This window comes from Culex quinquefasciatus, chromosome 3, assembly GCF_015732765.1.
Source record: "Culex quinquefasciatus strain JHB chromosome 3, VPISU_Cqui_1.0_pri_paternal, whole genome shotgun sequence".
Taxonomy (NCBI): domain Eukaryota; kingdom Metazoa; phylum Arthropoda; class Insecta; order Diptera; family Culicidae; genus Culex; species Culex quinquefasciatus.
In genome coordinates, this window is record NC_051863.1 from 117,422,027 (window position 1) to 117,440,602 (window position 18,576).

The 18,576-nt window shown below is 37.8% G+C and overlaps 1 protein-coding gene across 1 annotated transcript in view; it reads right to left on the reverse strand.

Moving 5' to 3' along the window:
* The window catches only part of LOC6035621, a 720,799-nt gene that overhangs the window by 59,077 nt on the left and 643,146 nt on the right, over positions 1-18,576 (reverse strand). The window contains 2 exon segments of the mRNA XM_038262197.1: positions 2,765-3,583; positions 3,586-3,745. Coding sequence (XP_038118125.1) covers positions 2,765-3,583; positions 3,586-3,745 — 979 coding nt within the window.

Consider the following 18,576-nt stretch of genomic DNA (forward strand, 5'->3'; position numbering starts at 1 on the left):
TCTTGTCGCAAAAAGAACGATACACACCTGTGGAACCGTTGACGAAACCGCAAGGTTTAAGAGGGCCACATTATAAGGTTCCGTTTTTTCCGCTATAAAGTCAACATGGTTTTTTATTCACTAATTGATCATTTGTTCATAATAAAAGATCAGGGTTGTAAAACATCAAAATTTCAGTTCTCAGCGACTACAGTTATCATGTCCGAAATCATATCTCCCATTTTTCACTGACCTTCTTTCCACAACGAGATTCTCAGCACCGAAAATTGCCGGTCTCTACCTGGTGTATACATAACCGTCTGACATTCTATTTTTCTCTCTCATTTCCACATTCATAATAATCCCCCTCAACAGAGCGTATCCACAAAAGCCGTCACAAAACTGAATTTCCAAGTTTGATGTGCAGTTTAGCGGGACGTAACACGTGGTCGGTTCCCAATCCCTCTCTCGCGTTCTTTCATTGCGGTTTTGCGGAAGAAACAAAAGAATCTTTGGCGAGTGTGCGTGAACGAAAACAAAATAAGTGATTGAAAGAGCTCTTGCTGAAAATCACGAAATAGCATAATAAAATTAATTTTTTATCACTCAGTTTCAACATTGCAAAGGATCCTTAAGTTGTTTAAAAAATAAATGGCATATGAGCAGTTCTCTAGGATTTCGGTCATTCGATTTTTTTTGTATTTTTTAATCCGACTGAAACTTTTTTGGTGCCTTCGGTATGCCCAAAGAAGCCATTTTGCATCATTAGTTTGTCCATATAATTTTCCATACAAATTTGGCAGCTGTCCATACAAAAATGATGTATGAAAATTCAAAAATCTGTATCTTTTGAAGGAATTTTTGATCGATTTGGTGTCTTCGGCAAAGTTGTAGGTATGGATACGGACTACACTAGAAAAAAATAATACACGGTAAAAAAAATTTGGTGATTTTTTTATTTAACTTTTTGTCACTAAAACTTGATTTACAAAAAAACACTATTTTTAATTTTTTTTATTTTTTGATATGTTTTAGAGGACATAAATTGTCAACTTTTCAGAAATTTCCAGGTTGTGCAAAAAATCATTGACCGAGTTATGAATTTTTTAATCAATACTGATTTTTTCAAAAAATCGAAATTTTGGTCGTAAAAATTTTCAACTTCATTTTCGATGTAAAATTAAATTTGCAATCAAAAGTACTTTAGTGAAATTTTGATAAAGTGCACCGTTTTCAAGTTATAGCCATATTTAAGTGACTTTTTTGAAAATAGTCGCAGTTTTCATTTTTAAATTAGTGCACATGTTTGCCCAGTTTTGAAAAAATATTTTGAAAAGCTGAGAAAATTCTCTATATTTTGCTTATTCGGACTTTGTTGATACGACCTTTAGTTGCTGAGATATTGCAATGCAAAGGTTTAAAAACAGGAAAATTGATGATTTCTAAGTCTCACCCAAACAACCCACCATTTTCTATCGTCAATATCTTAGCAACTAATGGTCCGATTTTCAATGTTAATATATGAAACATTTGTGAAATTTTCCGATCTTTTCGAAAAAAATATTTTCAAAATTTTCAAATCAAGACTAACATTTCAAAAAGGCCAAACATTCAATATATAACCCCCCGAAAATGGTGGGTTGTTTGGGTGAAACTTAGAAAACATCAATTTTCCTGTTTTTAAACCTTTGCATTGCAATATCTCAGCAACTAAAGGTCGTATCAACAAAGTCCGAATAAGCAAAATATAGAGAATTTTCTCAGCTTTTCAAAAATATTTTTTCAAAACTGGGCAAACATGTGCACTAATTTTAAAAATAAAAACTGCGACTATTTTCAAAAAGTCACTTAAATATGGCTATAACTTGAAAACGGTGCACTTTATCAAAATTTCACTAAAGAACTTTTTGATTGCAAATTTGATTTTACATCGAAAAATGAAGTTGAAAAATTTTACGACCAAAATTTCGATTTTTTGAAAAAATCAGTATTGATTAAAAAATTCATAACTCGGTCAATGATTTTTTGCACAACCTGGAAATTTCTGAAAAGTTGGCATTTAATGTCCTCTAAAACATATCAAAAAATAAAAAAAAAATTAAAAATAGTGTTTTTTTGTTAATCAAGTTTTAGTGATAAAAAGTTAAATAAAAAAATCACCAAATTTTTTTTACCGTGTATTATTTTTTTCCAGTGTAGTCCGTATCCATACCTACAACTTTGCCGAAGACACCAAATCGATCAAAAAAATCCTTCAAAAGATGCAGATTTTTGAATTTTCATACATCATTTTTGTATGGACAGCTGCCAAATTTGTATGGAAAATTATATGGACAAACTAATGATGCAAAATGGCTTCTTTGGGCATACCGAAGGCACCAAAAAAGTTTCAGTCGGATTAAAAAATACAAAAATTAAAATTGAAGAAATAAGACCGATTTCGTAGAGAATTGCTCACATACGTCAAGGTCGTGGTGTCATTCACTTTTGGAGCAATGACTGTTAATGATGGTTCTGAATTCAGGGTTCAGAAATAGTAAATTAAGATGAAAAATCAATCACGATATGTAAAATGCTTTCACAAGCAGCATAAGGAAACACCATTTGTTGATTGATGCATTCTGACTCAAGATTTTAATGTTTTTTTCTAAAACAATCATGGCCGCCAAATGGCCGACCGGGAATGATACCTTTCAGAACCTTAAAGAAACATCAAACTATGTCATATGCTTCCAGCTAGCACTACGCCAACGACAAGCGTTGATCCCCGGTTGTTGGCACTCACCTGTCTCGCATTTCTTCATATCGTCGCCGCTCTCCTCATCACTGTCAATGTGGGGAAACGATCCGCCGAGGCAGAATAATGGCATCGAGTTGATGTCCGCGGCAGCGGCGTCGGCTGATTGGTGATTATCGCTGCTTCCACCGTTACCACCGGTGCCACCTACGCCTGCCGCCGAGGTCGTGGAAGTGGTCGTACCACCCGTGTCGTGCAGCCTGATGCCGCTGTCCTTGGCTGCGTTGTCGTTTTGGCCGCCGGTCGTCCCGGCCGCTAAGCCGTCGTCATTACACTGATTACCGTTGACTCGCTGAGTGTTTTCACTTTTTTCGCCATTGCTGCGATTTATAAAGCTATTGCCGTTGGTGTTGTTATGAGTGGTGGGAGCACTACCGTTGGCTGTCGTTGAAGGATTTATCCTTTTCAGCGCGGCGTACTTGTTGTTGACCAGTTTGTTCTTGGTGATGAGTTCGCGGCGCTTGAGGCCGATCTTTGGCGTGCCAGGAGTCGTCAAGATGTACTTGCCGTTGTCCTGCTGCCGGTCCGTGTTATTGTTGTGTCGATCATCGATCTCGTCGGGTGTGTCCGCGTCGCACTCGGCCGCCGCCGGCGGGAAGGAGAGCTCCTCAAGCGGTACCCGGCAGATGGCACGCTCGATCCCGACCAGTAGATTCTGCAGCAGGGCGGGCAAGTCTTCCGCCAGCATCTCCACAGCTAGGGGCGTAATTGGATCTTTGGCCGGATCCAATTGACGGTACACAATGGAAGAAGTGGGAGGGTCGTTGACGGTCGTGGACGTCGTCGGAGGGTTGGAAGGGGGTCGCCACGCCAAACCGCATAGAGGCGGGGTTCGCTCGTGGCTTCCGGATCCGGTCGAATGCAGAGGTACAGGTCCTGGGGACGTACCAGCGACTCATCAAGCGCACCGATATGGAGCACCAGGGCTCCGGCAACGGCTAGAGGCCAACCGCTGTGCCAGCAGAGGTCCTGTGGAAAGAGGGGAAGAAGGATTCAGCCATTAGAATGATTAGTTCTAGAGTTTATCTTAACGGGTAATATCAATAATAAGTTTATTAAGTTTTGTCATTGGGAAGTGTTGCCAAAAATGTTAAAATTTATGATATCGGGATTATCGAGTGATTAAATAGTCTGACAATATTTAAACAATAGTTTTAGAAAACATACATTTTACTTCATCTAGTCGTCAATCTACAAGTTAACAGTCCAAACCCCCTAATCTATTGATTAGATAAACTGACTACAAAACACCATGAGCCAGCTTTCGCAGGTCATCATCGTCATGCAACTAGCCAAGTGTGCAGAGTACAGAGTCCTCCAACGGAACCTATAAATCGAACCCAACTTCCAAGATTTGAGCTAATACCGGCAAAGCCAATCAGCACTTTATCTGCGCTGCACTTCCGAACAGAACGGAACGCGCTGCTGTGAAAGCATTTTACGGTAACCACACAACTACACACCGACAGCCTAAGTCACCCCTAAGTTTAGGTTTATCTCATGTAGTTTTTATACGTGGTAATAAATTTTACAACCCGATAACAATCCTTTAAGGTTCCGTTTATTTTCAATCGCGTTACATTGTAAAAGCTTCGGGTAGGTCTTGTGAGGTTCGTTGCGTTGCACTAGACCCTGGTGCTGAAGGTCCAATCGATAGGCTCGCGTAATCTACCACTGCCAATCGATCCGACGAGGGGTCTCTTGAAAATCGGTTCCGTACCGTGTGTACTCAAGGGGAGACCCCAAAGTAAAGACCTTATTTGGATTCCACCGAACTACTGCAAGTGTAATTTATCTGCGCCAATGTTTGTTTGCATTTGTCATTCATTCAGACGCTGGACTGGCCAGTGAAGTTGCCAGGTCCAGGCCAAGAAGCTCACCGAGAAGCAATCTAGGCGGGCAATTAATTAACTCTCCAGTGTGCGCGCGGTGGGGCCGCGATTTATCACTATCGCCGTGAATTAAAAATAGCAAATTGTCCGTACGTATGTTTTTTGCCCTCTTCGGTTGATAAATTATCAAATAATGGCGTGGAACATTTTTATTTGAAGCTGCTGCTTCGCTGCAGAGCTGTAAGAGAAGCACCCACCGTTTAATTGAAGTAATTAATCCTGGGGTGTTGGTATTCTGCGAGACGGCCGCCCGAGCTGACCAATTTAGAGTGGCGTAAACTGACTAGCATGGGCTGAGCTGGACGGGCTTCTGTGGCGGCTACGGTGGGAAGCGTTTGAACTATCTCGCGGATTAATGGATATCGCCGATAAATGGAGGAGTACATATGGACGACAGCAGCCAGCGAGAAAGAGGTGAGTTAATTGGAGGTGTAATTATCGGGGGTGGAGCGCCCGGGCTATCGATAATGTTTTCATTACGTGGCATTTAACGCTGAAGACTTTGGTGAAGCTTTGATTCATCGTTCGTGTTAAATTTTTAGTCCTTTCTTCGTCTTTGCCATTGAGTAACTATATACATATTACAATCCTTACCCGACAAAGTTCGTTCTGCCTTTTTGCCTTCCTCACTGAGGTAAGGCTATAATCCTGCTCGAAAAATGAACTTTTGAAAAACAGCTCGTAGACCTATATTCATGTATACTAGCGTGGTTCACGTTTCTATGAAAAAGACAAAAGTTGTTATTTTGTCTTGCATCAACCGGAATTTCGTTCTTTTATGTCCCCAGAAGCATTCCTGAAAATTTGAGCCCATTTGGTAAGGTCTAGGAGCTCCAGTTTTAATTTGAAATTTATATGGGATTTTGATTTATTTTCCATGGGAAACTATCCTTTTTTACATTGTATTAGGATTTTTTTTTATAAATCGATGAAATGACTTGATTCTTATAGCAGGAGATAGGTTTTGAACTGGGGAACAACTTTGTAGAACATACCAACATGCTAGGAAGTGACCCTTTAAAGATACAGATACTTTTAGATGGTGGCCCACACAGTAAAGCCCCTTCAAAAGCCACCATCTAAAAGTATCTGTATCTTTAAAGGGTCACTTCCTAGCATGTTGGTATGTTCTACAAAGTTATTCCCCAGTTCAAAACCTATCTCCTACTATAAGAATCAAGTCATTTCATCGATTTATAAAAAAAAATCCTAATACAATGTAAAAAACTAACTTAATCCACCTATGTGGTTGTTGCCTTCCTCACTTTTTACCAACTTTTGGTGATATGATGGGTTTAGACAAAAATTCTATCTATCTTCTATATATATTCAAAATTTCGACGGTTTTGTTCGAACGCGAATCAATTCAACACGGAACGTCCGATCGAGGTGCTCTTTGTTGCGTATGGTAAGTTCCTGAGTGCCAAAAAGTTACAACCGATTCCGGAAAATTTGCAGATTGTATGGGAACGTTAAAATTAAGTTTTGATCACAGGAGGCTGAATAAGCAAAAAAGTCAAAAACGTCAACAAACGAAAAAAGGCAGAACAAACTTTGTCAGGTAAGGTTTGTTTCTCAATAAAAAATACACAAATGTCACTTAAGCGGTCATAACTTGAGACTGAGCGTTGTCAGATCTTCAATGTTTTGGACTCATTAGAAAGGTCTTTTGATTACCTAACCAACGATCGGTTGGAAGATGGATCCGGACATAGTTTACATGCATTTAAGTGAGATCCGGCATCAAAAAAGTACATAAATATCACTTAAGTGGTCATAACTTGAGACAGGGTTACCAGATCTTCAATGTATTGGACTCATTGGAAAGATCTTTTGATTACCTATTTAACGATGGGTTGGATAATGGATCCGGACATAGTTTACATACATTTTAGTGAGATCCGGCATCAAACAAGTACATAAATATCACTTAAGTGGTAATAACTTGAGACAGGGCTGCCAGATCTTCAATGTTTTGGACTCATTGGAAAGGTATTTTGATTACCTATTCAACGATGGGTTGGATAATGGATCCGGACATAGTTTACATACATTTAAGTGAGATCCGGCATCAAAAAATTACATAAATATCACTTAAGTGGTCATAACTTGAGACAGGGTTACCAGATCTTCAATGTTTTGGACTCATTGGAAAGGTATTTTGATTACCTATCCAACAATGGGTTGGATGATGGATCCGGGCATAGTTTACATGCATTTAAGTGAGATCCGACATCAAAAAAGTACATAAATAAAACTTAAGTGGTCATAACTTGAGACAGGGTTGCCAGATCTTCAATGTTTTGGATTCATTGGAAAGGTTTTTCGATTACCTATCCAACAATGGGTTGGATGATGGATCCGGACATAGTTTACATGCATTTAAGTGAGATCCGGCATCAAAAAAGTACATAAATATCACTTAAGTGATCATAACTTGAGACAGGGTTGCCAGATCTCCAATGTTTTGGACTCGTTGGAAAGGTCTTTTGATAATCTAACCAACGATGGGTCGAGTGAGGGGTCTGGATATAGTTTACATGCATTTATGTGAGATCCGATTCGCAACTCTGACCCTTTTTTATACGTAACTTTTGAACTACTTATCGGATCTTCGAACAATTCAATAGTGCAGTATGGGGCACCAAACTGGATCGAATGCAACTTATTTGACTCAAATCGGATCAGCCAGTGCCGAGAAAACTTGGCAAGAATTTTGAGCACCAAGGGGAATACGCACACACATACACACACACACACAGACATTTGTTCAGTTTTCGATTCTGAGTCGATAGGTATACATGAATATAAGTCTACGAGCTGTTTTTCAAAAGTTCATTTTTCGAGCAGGATTAAAGCCTTACCTCAGTGAGGAAGGCAAAAGGATAGTTTCCCATGGAAAATAAATCAAAATCCCATATAAATTTCAAATTAAAACTGGAGCTCCTAGACCTTACCAAATGGGCTCAAATTTTCAGGAATGCTTCTGGGGACATAAAAGAACGAAATTCCGGTTGATGCAAGACAAAATAACAACTTTTGTCTTTTTCATAGAAACGTGAACCACGCTAATGTATACCTATCGACTCAGAATCGAAAATTGAACAAATGTCTGTGTGTGTGTGTGTGTATGTGTGTGCGTATTCCCCTTGGTGCTCAAAATTCTTGCCAAGTTTTCTCGGCACTGGCTGATCCGATTTGAATCAAATAAGCTGCATTCGATCCGGTTTGGTGCCCCATAATGCACTATTCAATTGTTTGAAGATCCGATAAGTAGTTCAAAAGTTACGTATAAAAAAGTGTCAGAGTTGCGAATCGGATCTCACATAAATGCATGTAAACTATATCCAGACCCCTCACTCGACCCATCGTTGGTTAGGTTATCAAAAGACCTTTTCAACGAGTCCAAAACATTGAAGTTCTGGCAACCCTGTCTCAAGTTATGACCACTTAAGTGATATTTATGTACTTTTTTGATGCCGGATCTCACATAAATGCATGTAAACTATGTCCGGATCCATCATCCAACCCATCGTTGGATAGGTAATCAAAATGCCTTTCCAATGAGTCCAAAACATTGAAGATCTGGCAACCCTGTCTCAAGTTATGACCACTTAAGTGATATTTATGTACTTTTTTGAAGCCGGATCTCACTTAAATGTATGTAAACTATGTCCGGATCCATCATCTAGCTCATCGTTGGATAGGTAATTGAAAGACCTTTCCAATGAGTCCACAACATTGAAGATCTGACAACGCTGTCTCAAGTTATGACCACTTAAGTGATATTTATGTACTTTTTTGATGCCGGATCTCACTTAAATGTATGTAAACTATGTCCGGATCCATTATCCAACCCATCGTTAGATAGGTAATCGAAAGACCATTCCAATGAGTCCAAAACATTGAAGATCTGGCAACCCTGCCTTAAGTTATTACCACTTAAGTGATATTTATGTACTTTTTTGATGCCGGATCTCACTTAAATGTATGTAAACTATGTCCGGATCCATCTTCCGACCGATCGTTGGTTAGGTAATCAAAAGACCTTTCTAATGAGTCCATAACATTGAAGATCTGACAACGCTCAGTCTCAAGTTATGACCGCTTAAGTGACATTTGTGTATTTTTTTATTGAGAAACAAGCCTTAACTGACAAATTTCGTTCTGCCTTTTTTCGTTTGTTGACGTTTTTGAATTTTTTGCTTATTCAGCCTCCTGTGATCAAAACTTAATTTTAACCTTTCCCATACAATCTGCAAATTTTCCGGAATCGGTTGTAACTTTTTGGCACTCACAAACTTAACATACGACCGAGCGCAACAAAGAGCACCTCGATCGGACGTTTCGTGTTGAATTGATTCGCGTTCGAACAAAACCGTCGAAAATTTGTATATATATAGAAGATAGATAGAATTTGTGTCCAAACCCATCATATCACCAAATGTTGGTAAAAAGTGAGGAAGGCAACAGCCACATAGGTGGATTAAGTTAGTTTTTTGTTTGTTGACGTTTTTTGCTTTTTTGCTTATTCAGCCTCCTGTGATCAAAACATGATTTTATGTAACTTTCTCCATACAGTTTTCCGACGTTCCGAAATCGGTTCCAGAGTGGCCAAAGTGTCAATTAGTTATCGTAAGAACCTTCCTTGAGCTTAAACGAATCCAACGCAACAAAAAGCACCTCGATCCAACGCTCCGTATTGAACTGATTCGCGTTCGAACAAAACCGTCGAAATTTTTTATATGTATAAGAAGATTTGATAACAAAAAACTATGTTCAAAGTTTCCAAGATTCCAAAAGTTCTGCTCTGCTTCAAATGGTTTTGAACTACCATCATTAGAGGTGACATTGGGTCTGGGAGCCACAAACTGAATGTTTTTAACATACTTGGACTTAAAATAAAATTTCAAAAAAAAAAATAGATTTCAATACACGGCGTGTTTTCTGGGCAACCTTAAGGAGAAAAAATAGTCATCACTACTTTCAAATGTGTCTTATAGGAAATTTTCTCAGCTTTTTAATGCTTCTAAGAGCGAAATGTTTCATCGGGAAATTTCTGAGATATCTCTATTTTAAGTTTTTTCTTTTAAAATCCTTGATTATTAATTGGACACTTTTAAATAACAGTCCAGGAAACTTGTCAAATTATGTGTTTCATGTGTCTTTTACTCATCAAAATGTGCATAATAAGACAAGAAAAAACTTTGTAGAAGTTTGCAAACCGCTAAACATTTTGAAAATTAAGTTTTAACCGAATTTTTGGATATGTGGGATTTATTCAAATATTAAAATAATAAAATCGTATTGAAATATTATTTTTAAAGAACAAATAGATTATTACATAATTGATGTGTACAAATAACACCGGTCTGCTCTGATCCAGCTTGGAATTAGCTGATACAACCGAAATTTCTACAGGTTTGAGATTGATAGGGTATTACAAGATTTTTATGAATAAATATAATATTTCCTTAATCAAACACTAAACAGTTGCATGGATACAAACATGTTTAATACTAGAAATTAAACTGCAAATTACTGTTGCGAGCTTTAGGAGAAATACTTTTCATTAGTATGAAATGATTTTTTTAGTTTTTTTGTATTAAATGATTAAATGATTAGCAATATTTTAGAAGTTTATAAGACTCTCATCTTCAATCTCATCTATAAAAAATATATATATATTTCTTGATTTTTTTTTTTCAAATAGTTTGGTAAGAAAGTTTCTGTTTGTTTTTTTTTTGTTAAAATATTATTTAATTTTTGTTCAAATAAAAAAAAAGTTTGTGACGGTGTTTTCAGCATTCTGAATTGGAAGACTCGAGTTTAAGTGCTACTTTTAAGTGCATTTTCAACAGAAAACATTTTAAAAATTTAATTTTTATTTTATGCTGATGAAAATATGATTTTTGAAGCTTGCTACAGTAAAATGTAGTATATTTTCGATTTCAAATCATATTTGTATTTATGTTCCAGGTTAATGTTTGCTTAAGAAAATATCAAATTTATTCATTAAAATTCAATAATACCATTAACAATCACAAACCTGCCATAGTTTCGGTTGAACAAGCTAAATCAGAGTAGACACGTGTTATTTGTTCACAAAAATTATGTTATTATCAAATAATTCTTGTACAACATATATTTTTACTCTGTTTTATGATTTTAATTTCTGAATAAATCCCATATATTCAAAAACATAGACAAAACATGATTTGCAAAATGATTAGCGGTTTGCAACCTTCTACAAAGTTTTTTTTGTCTTATTCTGCACATTTTGATGAGTAAAAGACACATGAAACACATCATTTGACAAGTTTCCTGAACTGTTTGTATAAAGTTTCCAATAAATAATAAAGGAATTTAAAACCAAAAACAATAAAATAGAGATATCTCAGGAATTTCCCGATGAAACATTTCGCTCTTAGAAGCATTGGAAAGCTGAGAAAATTTCCTACAAGACACATTTGAAAGTAGCGATGACTATTTTTTCCTGATAAGGTTGTTCTAGAAAACACGCCGTGAATAGCATTATGCAAAGTTCTTTATCATATTGTTCATGTGTAGCATAACTACCTCTACGCTTTTTTTTGTCAACGAACTGTAATTTTCTTAGGAAATGCAAAAAAACGCAAACAAGTATTGTTAAGAAGATTTTCTTCTTGTTTGGAATTATTTCAAACATACTTCAAAAGAACACATGGAAATTTGCTTGAAAAAAAACTATTTATTTATAAACTTTTATGAAAAAAAAAAATGTATTTTTTATTTTCGATTTTTTTAATATAAATATTTCAAGGGAATAAAAAGACAATTTCTGAACCATAGTGCATGATGGTGCAAAATCTTGTTTAGATATGTTTTTAGGAAAATATCGAAAACCTGGAAACCAATGGACCAATGGAAAACAAATCAATTGAAAAGTATTTCACATTATTTTTTTATATTATTTTGGTATACATTTTTTGTTTGTTTTTCATCGTTTTTTTTATTTAAGGGGTTACATACATGTAGAAAATCATAAAATTTAATATTACAGAAAATTCACTAAATTCACAAAAAAGATGATTTTCAATCACTCATGAAAATATTTTGTGACCGAACTGAGTATAAGACGATTAATAAGTTAATAAGTTCACAATGTTGCCATGCGAAAAGCGAACTGTCAAATTTTGTTAGCGTTTTTTTTCTGAACACCGAGTTGACTTACGGGTACCACAATATCTCGAGATAGGATGGACCGAATTGGTTGAAATTTGGGGTGAAGACTCTCAAGACATATTCCGTGTGCAAGACGAAGTCCGATTTTGATTTTTTTAAATACAAAAATAAAAAAAAACTGACGATTTTTTATATGAAAAACATAAAAATATTTTTATCTTTTTTTTAAGATTAAGTTTTTGAAAATCGGCCTTTGTCCTAAACACAGAACCAGTTTAACGAGTCTTCACCAAAATTTTGAGCCGATTTGGTCAAAGCATTGTTGAGATATCGTGGCACCCGTTTTATTGAAACTGCTAACTTCAAATAGCTATAACTCGGCAACGGTACATCCAAACGTCTTCATATTTATTTTGTTAATAGATGAAAATGTACATTTTAATGCCCTGCAAAAAGATTTAAAAAAAGTTTCACTGTGTGCTCATACCAACCTCTGACATTTTTGACGATTTATATGTATGTAACCCCTTAAATAATATTTCGTGAGAGAAAAGCATTCCTAAAAAATATTTTTGAAAAGCTAAGAAAATTTTGAAAAATGGGCCAGTAGTTTTTGGGATGCAGTCTCACAAACAATTTGAATAGATGAAAATGATTTTTTCTTAGTGTCGTCCTAATAGTCTTTAATTTTCAACTAAAGATATTTCTAGAGTAAATTTTCAAAATAATTTTTGAGTCATGGGTTTTCTATGCAGATAGGACCTTTTGAAAATTTAATCAAGAATTTTAGAAACTATTGGTCCAATTTTCAATGTTAAAAAAATAATGTTTTGAACAATTTTCTGATCTTTTCAGCAACAATGTTTCAAAAATTTATAATTTGATCTAAACTATGAAATCGGGAAAATTATCTGTTTGTTGACCTTTTCAATAGTAATGCTTGATTTTTGATTATTTTTATTGAAAAGATCAGAAAAGCTTAATTCTACTTTGAAAATCGGACCAATAGCTTCCGAACTACCGTCAGTTGAAAATTACAGGTTAATTAAGTAATTAATTGGCTAAGTTTCATCGAAATAAAAAAAATAGAAATCTTCCAAAAACTGCGAAATAGTAGAGATATAATCATTATTTTCTTCGTTCCCAGTTGACAAACCGGCTTTTGTTTTGCGATTGAAATTAATTTTTAAGAATTTTTATGTCAATTTCCATGAAGTGTGTGAAGAATGCACTTTTCCCAAATTGAGGAAATTTATCCAATCTTTAGTTCTCATGTCCAAATCCAAATACATTTTGCTCTCATTTCAAAATGTGTGATTGATGGCACCCAAAACTCCCAAACTTTCGACCAAAAAACGCAAAACATCGCATCCAATCCCAGCAAGAATCTCGTTCTCCACGGGATCCCTTTCGAAACATGGCACGACCTTCACCCGTCATCCCATTTCGACCAAAACTGGCCTTCAATCTCCTCCTGGAGGAAAGGGGGATAATGGAATCGCGCACCCCAAACCGTATCATTTGGCCCAATTATTCACGTGCGGCTCTCGCTTTCGATTTCATCCCAAAAGACCTGCTCGCGTTCCAGCGACGAACCCCGCCGTGGCGTGGCTTTTTGATGAATATGCACTTTGCGTTAATCCTCTCTCTAAAAACACGCCGGGGATCTGAGAAAATGGGCTTGATATCAGGTTCTTCTGAATTATAATTAAGACACATATGAGCGATTCCAGGCAGCGCGATGGCCAACTGGTTTTTCTTTCTTCGAAAAGCCAAAAAAAAAAAACGGACCGGGTTCGAGGAGAGGTCATAAATCATAGCCGGGATTCGCGCGAGCGCGGGTTGGTAGCGTGATTTATTAATGCTAATTGCTCAATTTCGGGGCTGGTTGGTTCCCGGTAGCGCCCCAGGTCGTAACTTGATGTAGACAACCTGGCCGTGTCGGCTTACGAGTTTGGGTTGAGGGGGTTTCACCTGTGCTCCAGGTCACGAAACGGTGGACAAACATGGGCAGAAATTGTTGCAGAAAAGACATTAATTTCTCCCGCTGTTGTTGTGGTTGTTGGGGTGTTGTACGACCCCTCCGGATAGATACACAAAGCTTGCTGAACACGCGCGCCGGCCTGGCGATCTCGGGGGTGAGATATGGTCAAGTCAACACATTTCTCCGATTTCGCGTTCGCAGACCGAGGGGCATTGTTGTCCTGGGACCTTTTGTGAGTGCGCGCCCCGCATTGGTTTGAACTGGGGAGTTGATGGTTGAATAACCACACCAAAGGCCATATAATTGGGCAGATCTGCGGGAAGCTGGAGGTCCACCCTGGGTTCACGCTGGGCATTTGGATCTAACACAAGGGGGCGCCAAAGTGGAAATCAATTTCAATTAATCATTGCTTTATCTCTCTCTGTGCCTTAAATGGGGGTGGGAGGGCGAGGGCGGTGGACACACCACACCACACATGTGTGTGACGCGACTGGTCACGATCGACCCCGGAAGTGATGCTGTTGCGCGCGTTTATTTCGGTGCAGATCTCTGGACCGGACCCGCGCGATCCCGAACCATCAGATCGAGATAAGCAACACTGTGTTCAATTCTGCACTGCCATGGCAAAAAAGGTAATTCAATCAGTCGTTTAGCCCTCGTTGATTTATGCTGCTTTCGAGGTTATGTCCCGGAATCGGCACAGACAGCTGGGAATTCAGATGCTCGTCCGAAAACGGCAGCCGCCGGGGGATGCAAATCAACGTCGCCGTAATTGCCCCAGCATCGACCAGTCGGTGGTGGAAAGTAAAAGGAGGATATTAATCATTTGCGGTGAAACCACCGAAATCAATCCAAAATTGGTTTAAAAACAAATGAAATAAATGGCTGTGGGACTGGGGGAAAATCGGTAAGTGTAACCATTACTGTGGCACTGTGGTTTGTTATTCTAAGAAAAGGTGGCCAAAAAATGATTTCTTAATGGTCTTTTGAATAAAGAATGATCGGAAATTGTTTTTTTTTTAATTTTCAAGAGGACAAACAATGTTTTAAGAGTAAAATTTATCTGGAAGTGTTTTTTATAATTAAGTAAACCGATCATTTAAAACATAAAGGAAGTATTTTTTTTACTTATTTTTAAGATGCATTTGATAAGAACATTTTGGAACAACTGTTAAAATACCATTGTCTTCTGTAGAATTCGCGACATTGTTTGACAACCTGGAGAATTTCCAAATGTTGACTTGAAAATTTTGAAAATATTATTTTCGAAATACTGAATAATTTGTATAATGGTTGATCGCTGAAAATAAAATAAATATAAACATCGAAATGACGAGCCAAGCCTCGTAATAAGATTTTTTTTCTGCCGAAAAAAAGTTTTTACGGTGTTACGGTGTTACATTGACAAAAACATGACAAAAAATCAAAATAATGTTAAACCAGCCTAAACAAAAAAAAATGCAAAGAACTAAAAAAAATCAATAATAAATTAAAATATTCAATTATTTGCATTGATTTTTTTTAGTTTTTTGAAAGAACGGTCTAGAAAAAAATCAAAAAAGTTTATCTGACTTTTGTACACATTATCAAAAATCATTATTTTTTTTTCGAAAAATGTCAGCACTGTCAAATTATTTTGACCAAATTGTGCCATAACAACATAACCAAAAATGAGATTTATAGAATTATTTATAGAATTATTTTTTATGTTAAAACCTTTGCAATATCTACAACTTTGCCGAAGACACCAAGCTGATGTGGAAATTAAAGCAGTACAATGAGGTGCAAAGCGATCCGAGTTCATAATGAAAAGTTATAAGCGATTTAAAAACATGTTTTTTTCCACGAAAATAATATGACAACCAACTTTAACGTTCTACCCTAAACCAAAGAGTATTTCCCTTCTCTCTGCCTAAACCTTAGCCGATTTGGTTCAAAATTGGCACGGATGCTAAATTTAGTCAAGGAATCAAGCCAGAGGGAGTCCCCAAAATCAAAAAAATAAAAACAAAATATGAAAAATGCACATGCTTGAGAGAATTGGTCAAATGTTTTAAGACTAAGAGCATCCAAAAATCACGTGGACACTCTTTTGGAAATCTCAACCTCCCCTCCCCTCTCCCCCCATCGTGGACAATTTCCATACAAATAAAATCTTTTTTGTATGGAGCGTGGACAATCGCCAAACCCCTCCCCCCCAAGGTGTCCACGTGGTTTATGGATGATCCCTAGACAATTGACTAGAAATTCCATTCACAGGATGTTTTTCGGAATTGCAAAAAATGCTGTATGGAACACGTTGCCAAACTTGATTTTTCCGAATTTACCCAAATCGGTAGCAAATAAGTTTCGTTAGTATATTTCACCAGAAATTTTAAAATACAGTGTCGATCTTCTCGATATCGATATTGCTCCAGCTGTCGAAAAAAAAATTCAGTACCTTCAAATGGATTGCTTTGATTTTTTGTTCTATAACTTGATGGTCCCTTCATTATCGACATCGAGAGAGTCCACTGTAATAAATTTGTTTATAATCAAAAAAAAAAAAATAATTATATTCTAGATAATTTAAAAAAAATCAGAGCCCTTCAAATTACACAATTGTCTAGTGCTGTGGCTCAAAAGATTACCCTCCTAAATATTCAAAAAAAGATCTTTCTCTGAAATTTTGTCCACTTTTCACCCACAATGAGCCCGGTAGCAACATTCGATCTGTTACGGATGTTAATTAGTTTAATTAACCACTGCTCTCGAGAGACGGCCCTGTACAAGGAGGAGCGTGGAGGTTTGGGGGCAAACCAGGAGGGATGTAATCAATCTTAATCGGCTTTTTACTGCGCTCCATTGATCGCACGAAACAAAGTAAAACTCGGTAACCAAGCCACAATCGACCGACCAGGCGGGCGGGCTCCTGTGGGTAGACCTAAAGACCCGCAGACCGCATGCCTGCAGGTAGCATGCCGGCAGTAGTGGCAAGGCCTCCCCTCGAAAACAATAAAAAGGTGTAAAAGGCACCTCTCTGGAGGAAGCTGCATCACACACAAAAAAAAAACGCCTAACCGCATGACCTGATGGATTAGTGGCCCATTTTTTGCGCGGTCAATTACGCGAGACTCTCGAGGTCTTTCGTTCATCTTACTTGCGATGTGAGATTTCGTAATGCCCACCACTCTGTTGGGCAGGTCGATCGGGGTGTGGGAAATGGGTTTCACTTTCCAGGTGATGTAACCGCGCCCCCAGACGGTGAAATGGGATTGCCTGCCGCCACCGTGTCAATATGGATAAGGTCAAATCGCTCAAGTCGCGGACTCATCGCGCAAATACCATCCGATATGCTGGCTGATGGCGGTGGCGGTTGAGCTTCAGGAAGTTGTAATTAACTTATCCCAACAAGGTGACGCCTCCCTGGTCGTGGGCATCTGTTCTATACATTGTACTAACGTATCGGTTTCAGCGACATCCAGGGTGGCCACCTCAGATTTTACAAAGTGAATACCATTCCTGTATCAAAACATTCCACAAAAAATAAATACTTAAGAATTACTTTCTAGAGGACATAGGACAACCCAAAATAGTTTATTATGCTCACTGAAACTTTGTTAGCATGATCTGGGATCAAAATGCGATGAAATCTTGAAAATTTCTTTTGTCGAGTGCCCACCCTGCATATTCGCCTAAATCGCGATCAATTGGGGCCAACGCCAGCTACGCCAGTGCCTACCCGTGGAGAAACCGCGCGCGGAGTCCAAATAATAAGGTACAAACCCGTCCGTCAAGCACACGGCCGTGTCGTCCCGGTCTCAAAGCTTCTCGCGTGATCGAAAAGTTCAATCCGCAACATGTTGCACAATAGAAGCTACCGTGCTGCCAACAACAATGTTGCAGAATTTGTTTTCATTTTTCGCGCCTCCTCCTCCGACGTCTGACGTTGGAGCAAGGGCACCAGGTCGTGCCGGTCCGTACGCCAGGCAGTGAGTTGTAAATGTCTCTGATGTATGCATGTTGGACATGGCTTTGAAGAGGTTTTGTCGCGGCGCTCTGCTCTCCATTGACAGAACTCGCGGGATCAAATATTTGTATACTCCTTGCTCTTGTACCGGTTGCATAATGGCAGGTCACGACGCGTTCCATGGTTGGGACCGGTTGACTGCTTGTTTGGGTTTGGGCGATCCGTATGAGATTGCAAGCTTTGGTGTACCAAACGTCAAACATTGTTTACGTCGACGAGGCATAACCGTTGGCGGTGCGGCTTTTGAGTGTCGATCAGATTTGCGCGTTTGACACATGTCTTGAGAAATGATATTGAGAATTTTATTCAATCAATCATTGTTCAAAAACGTAGACAACAAAATAAAAAATAAGGATAAATTTTATTTTCAAGAAATTACTCATCAAAAACTCTTACCTTGGATAAGCAAAACCTGCAGGTAATGTAAACAATACCTAATACGTTATTTTAAGCTGACCATTTCTGTTTAATACAGCTGAGTTTGGCTCACGGAGTCACGATTTGCAACAAAAAATATATATGACACAGAGTGTTTGCAAACGATCGGGGTCCTTTTGCCTTCTTCCCTAAGGTAAGGCTGTAATCCTGCTCTAAAAATGAACTTTTCACAGAAAGCTCGTAGACTCGACTCAGAATCGAAAACGAAAAATGAAAACAATCTCCGATTACAGTCAAGTACATTGCATTCGATCCAGTTTTGTGTCTTATACTGCGCTATTGAATTGTTCGAAGATTCGATATGTAGTTCAAA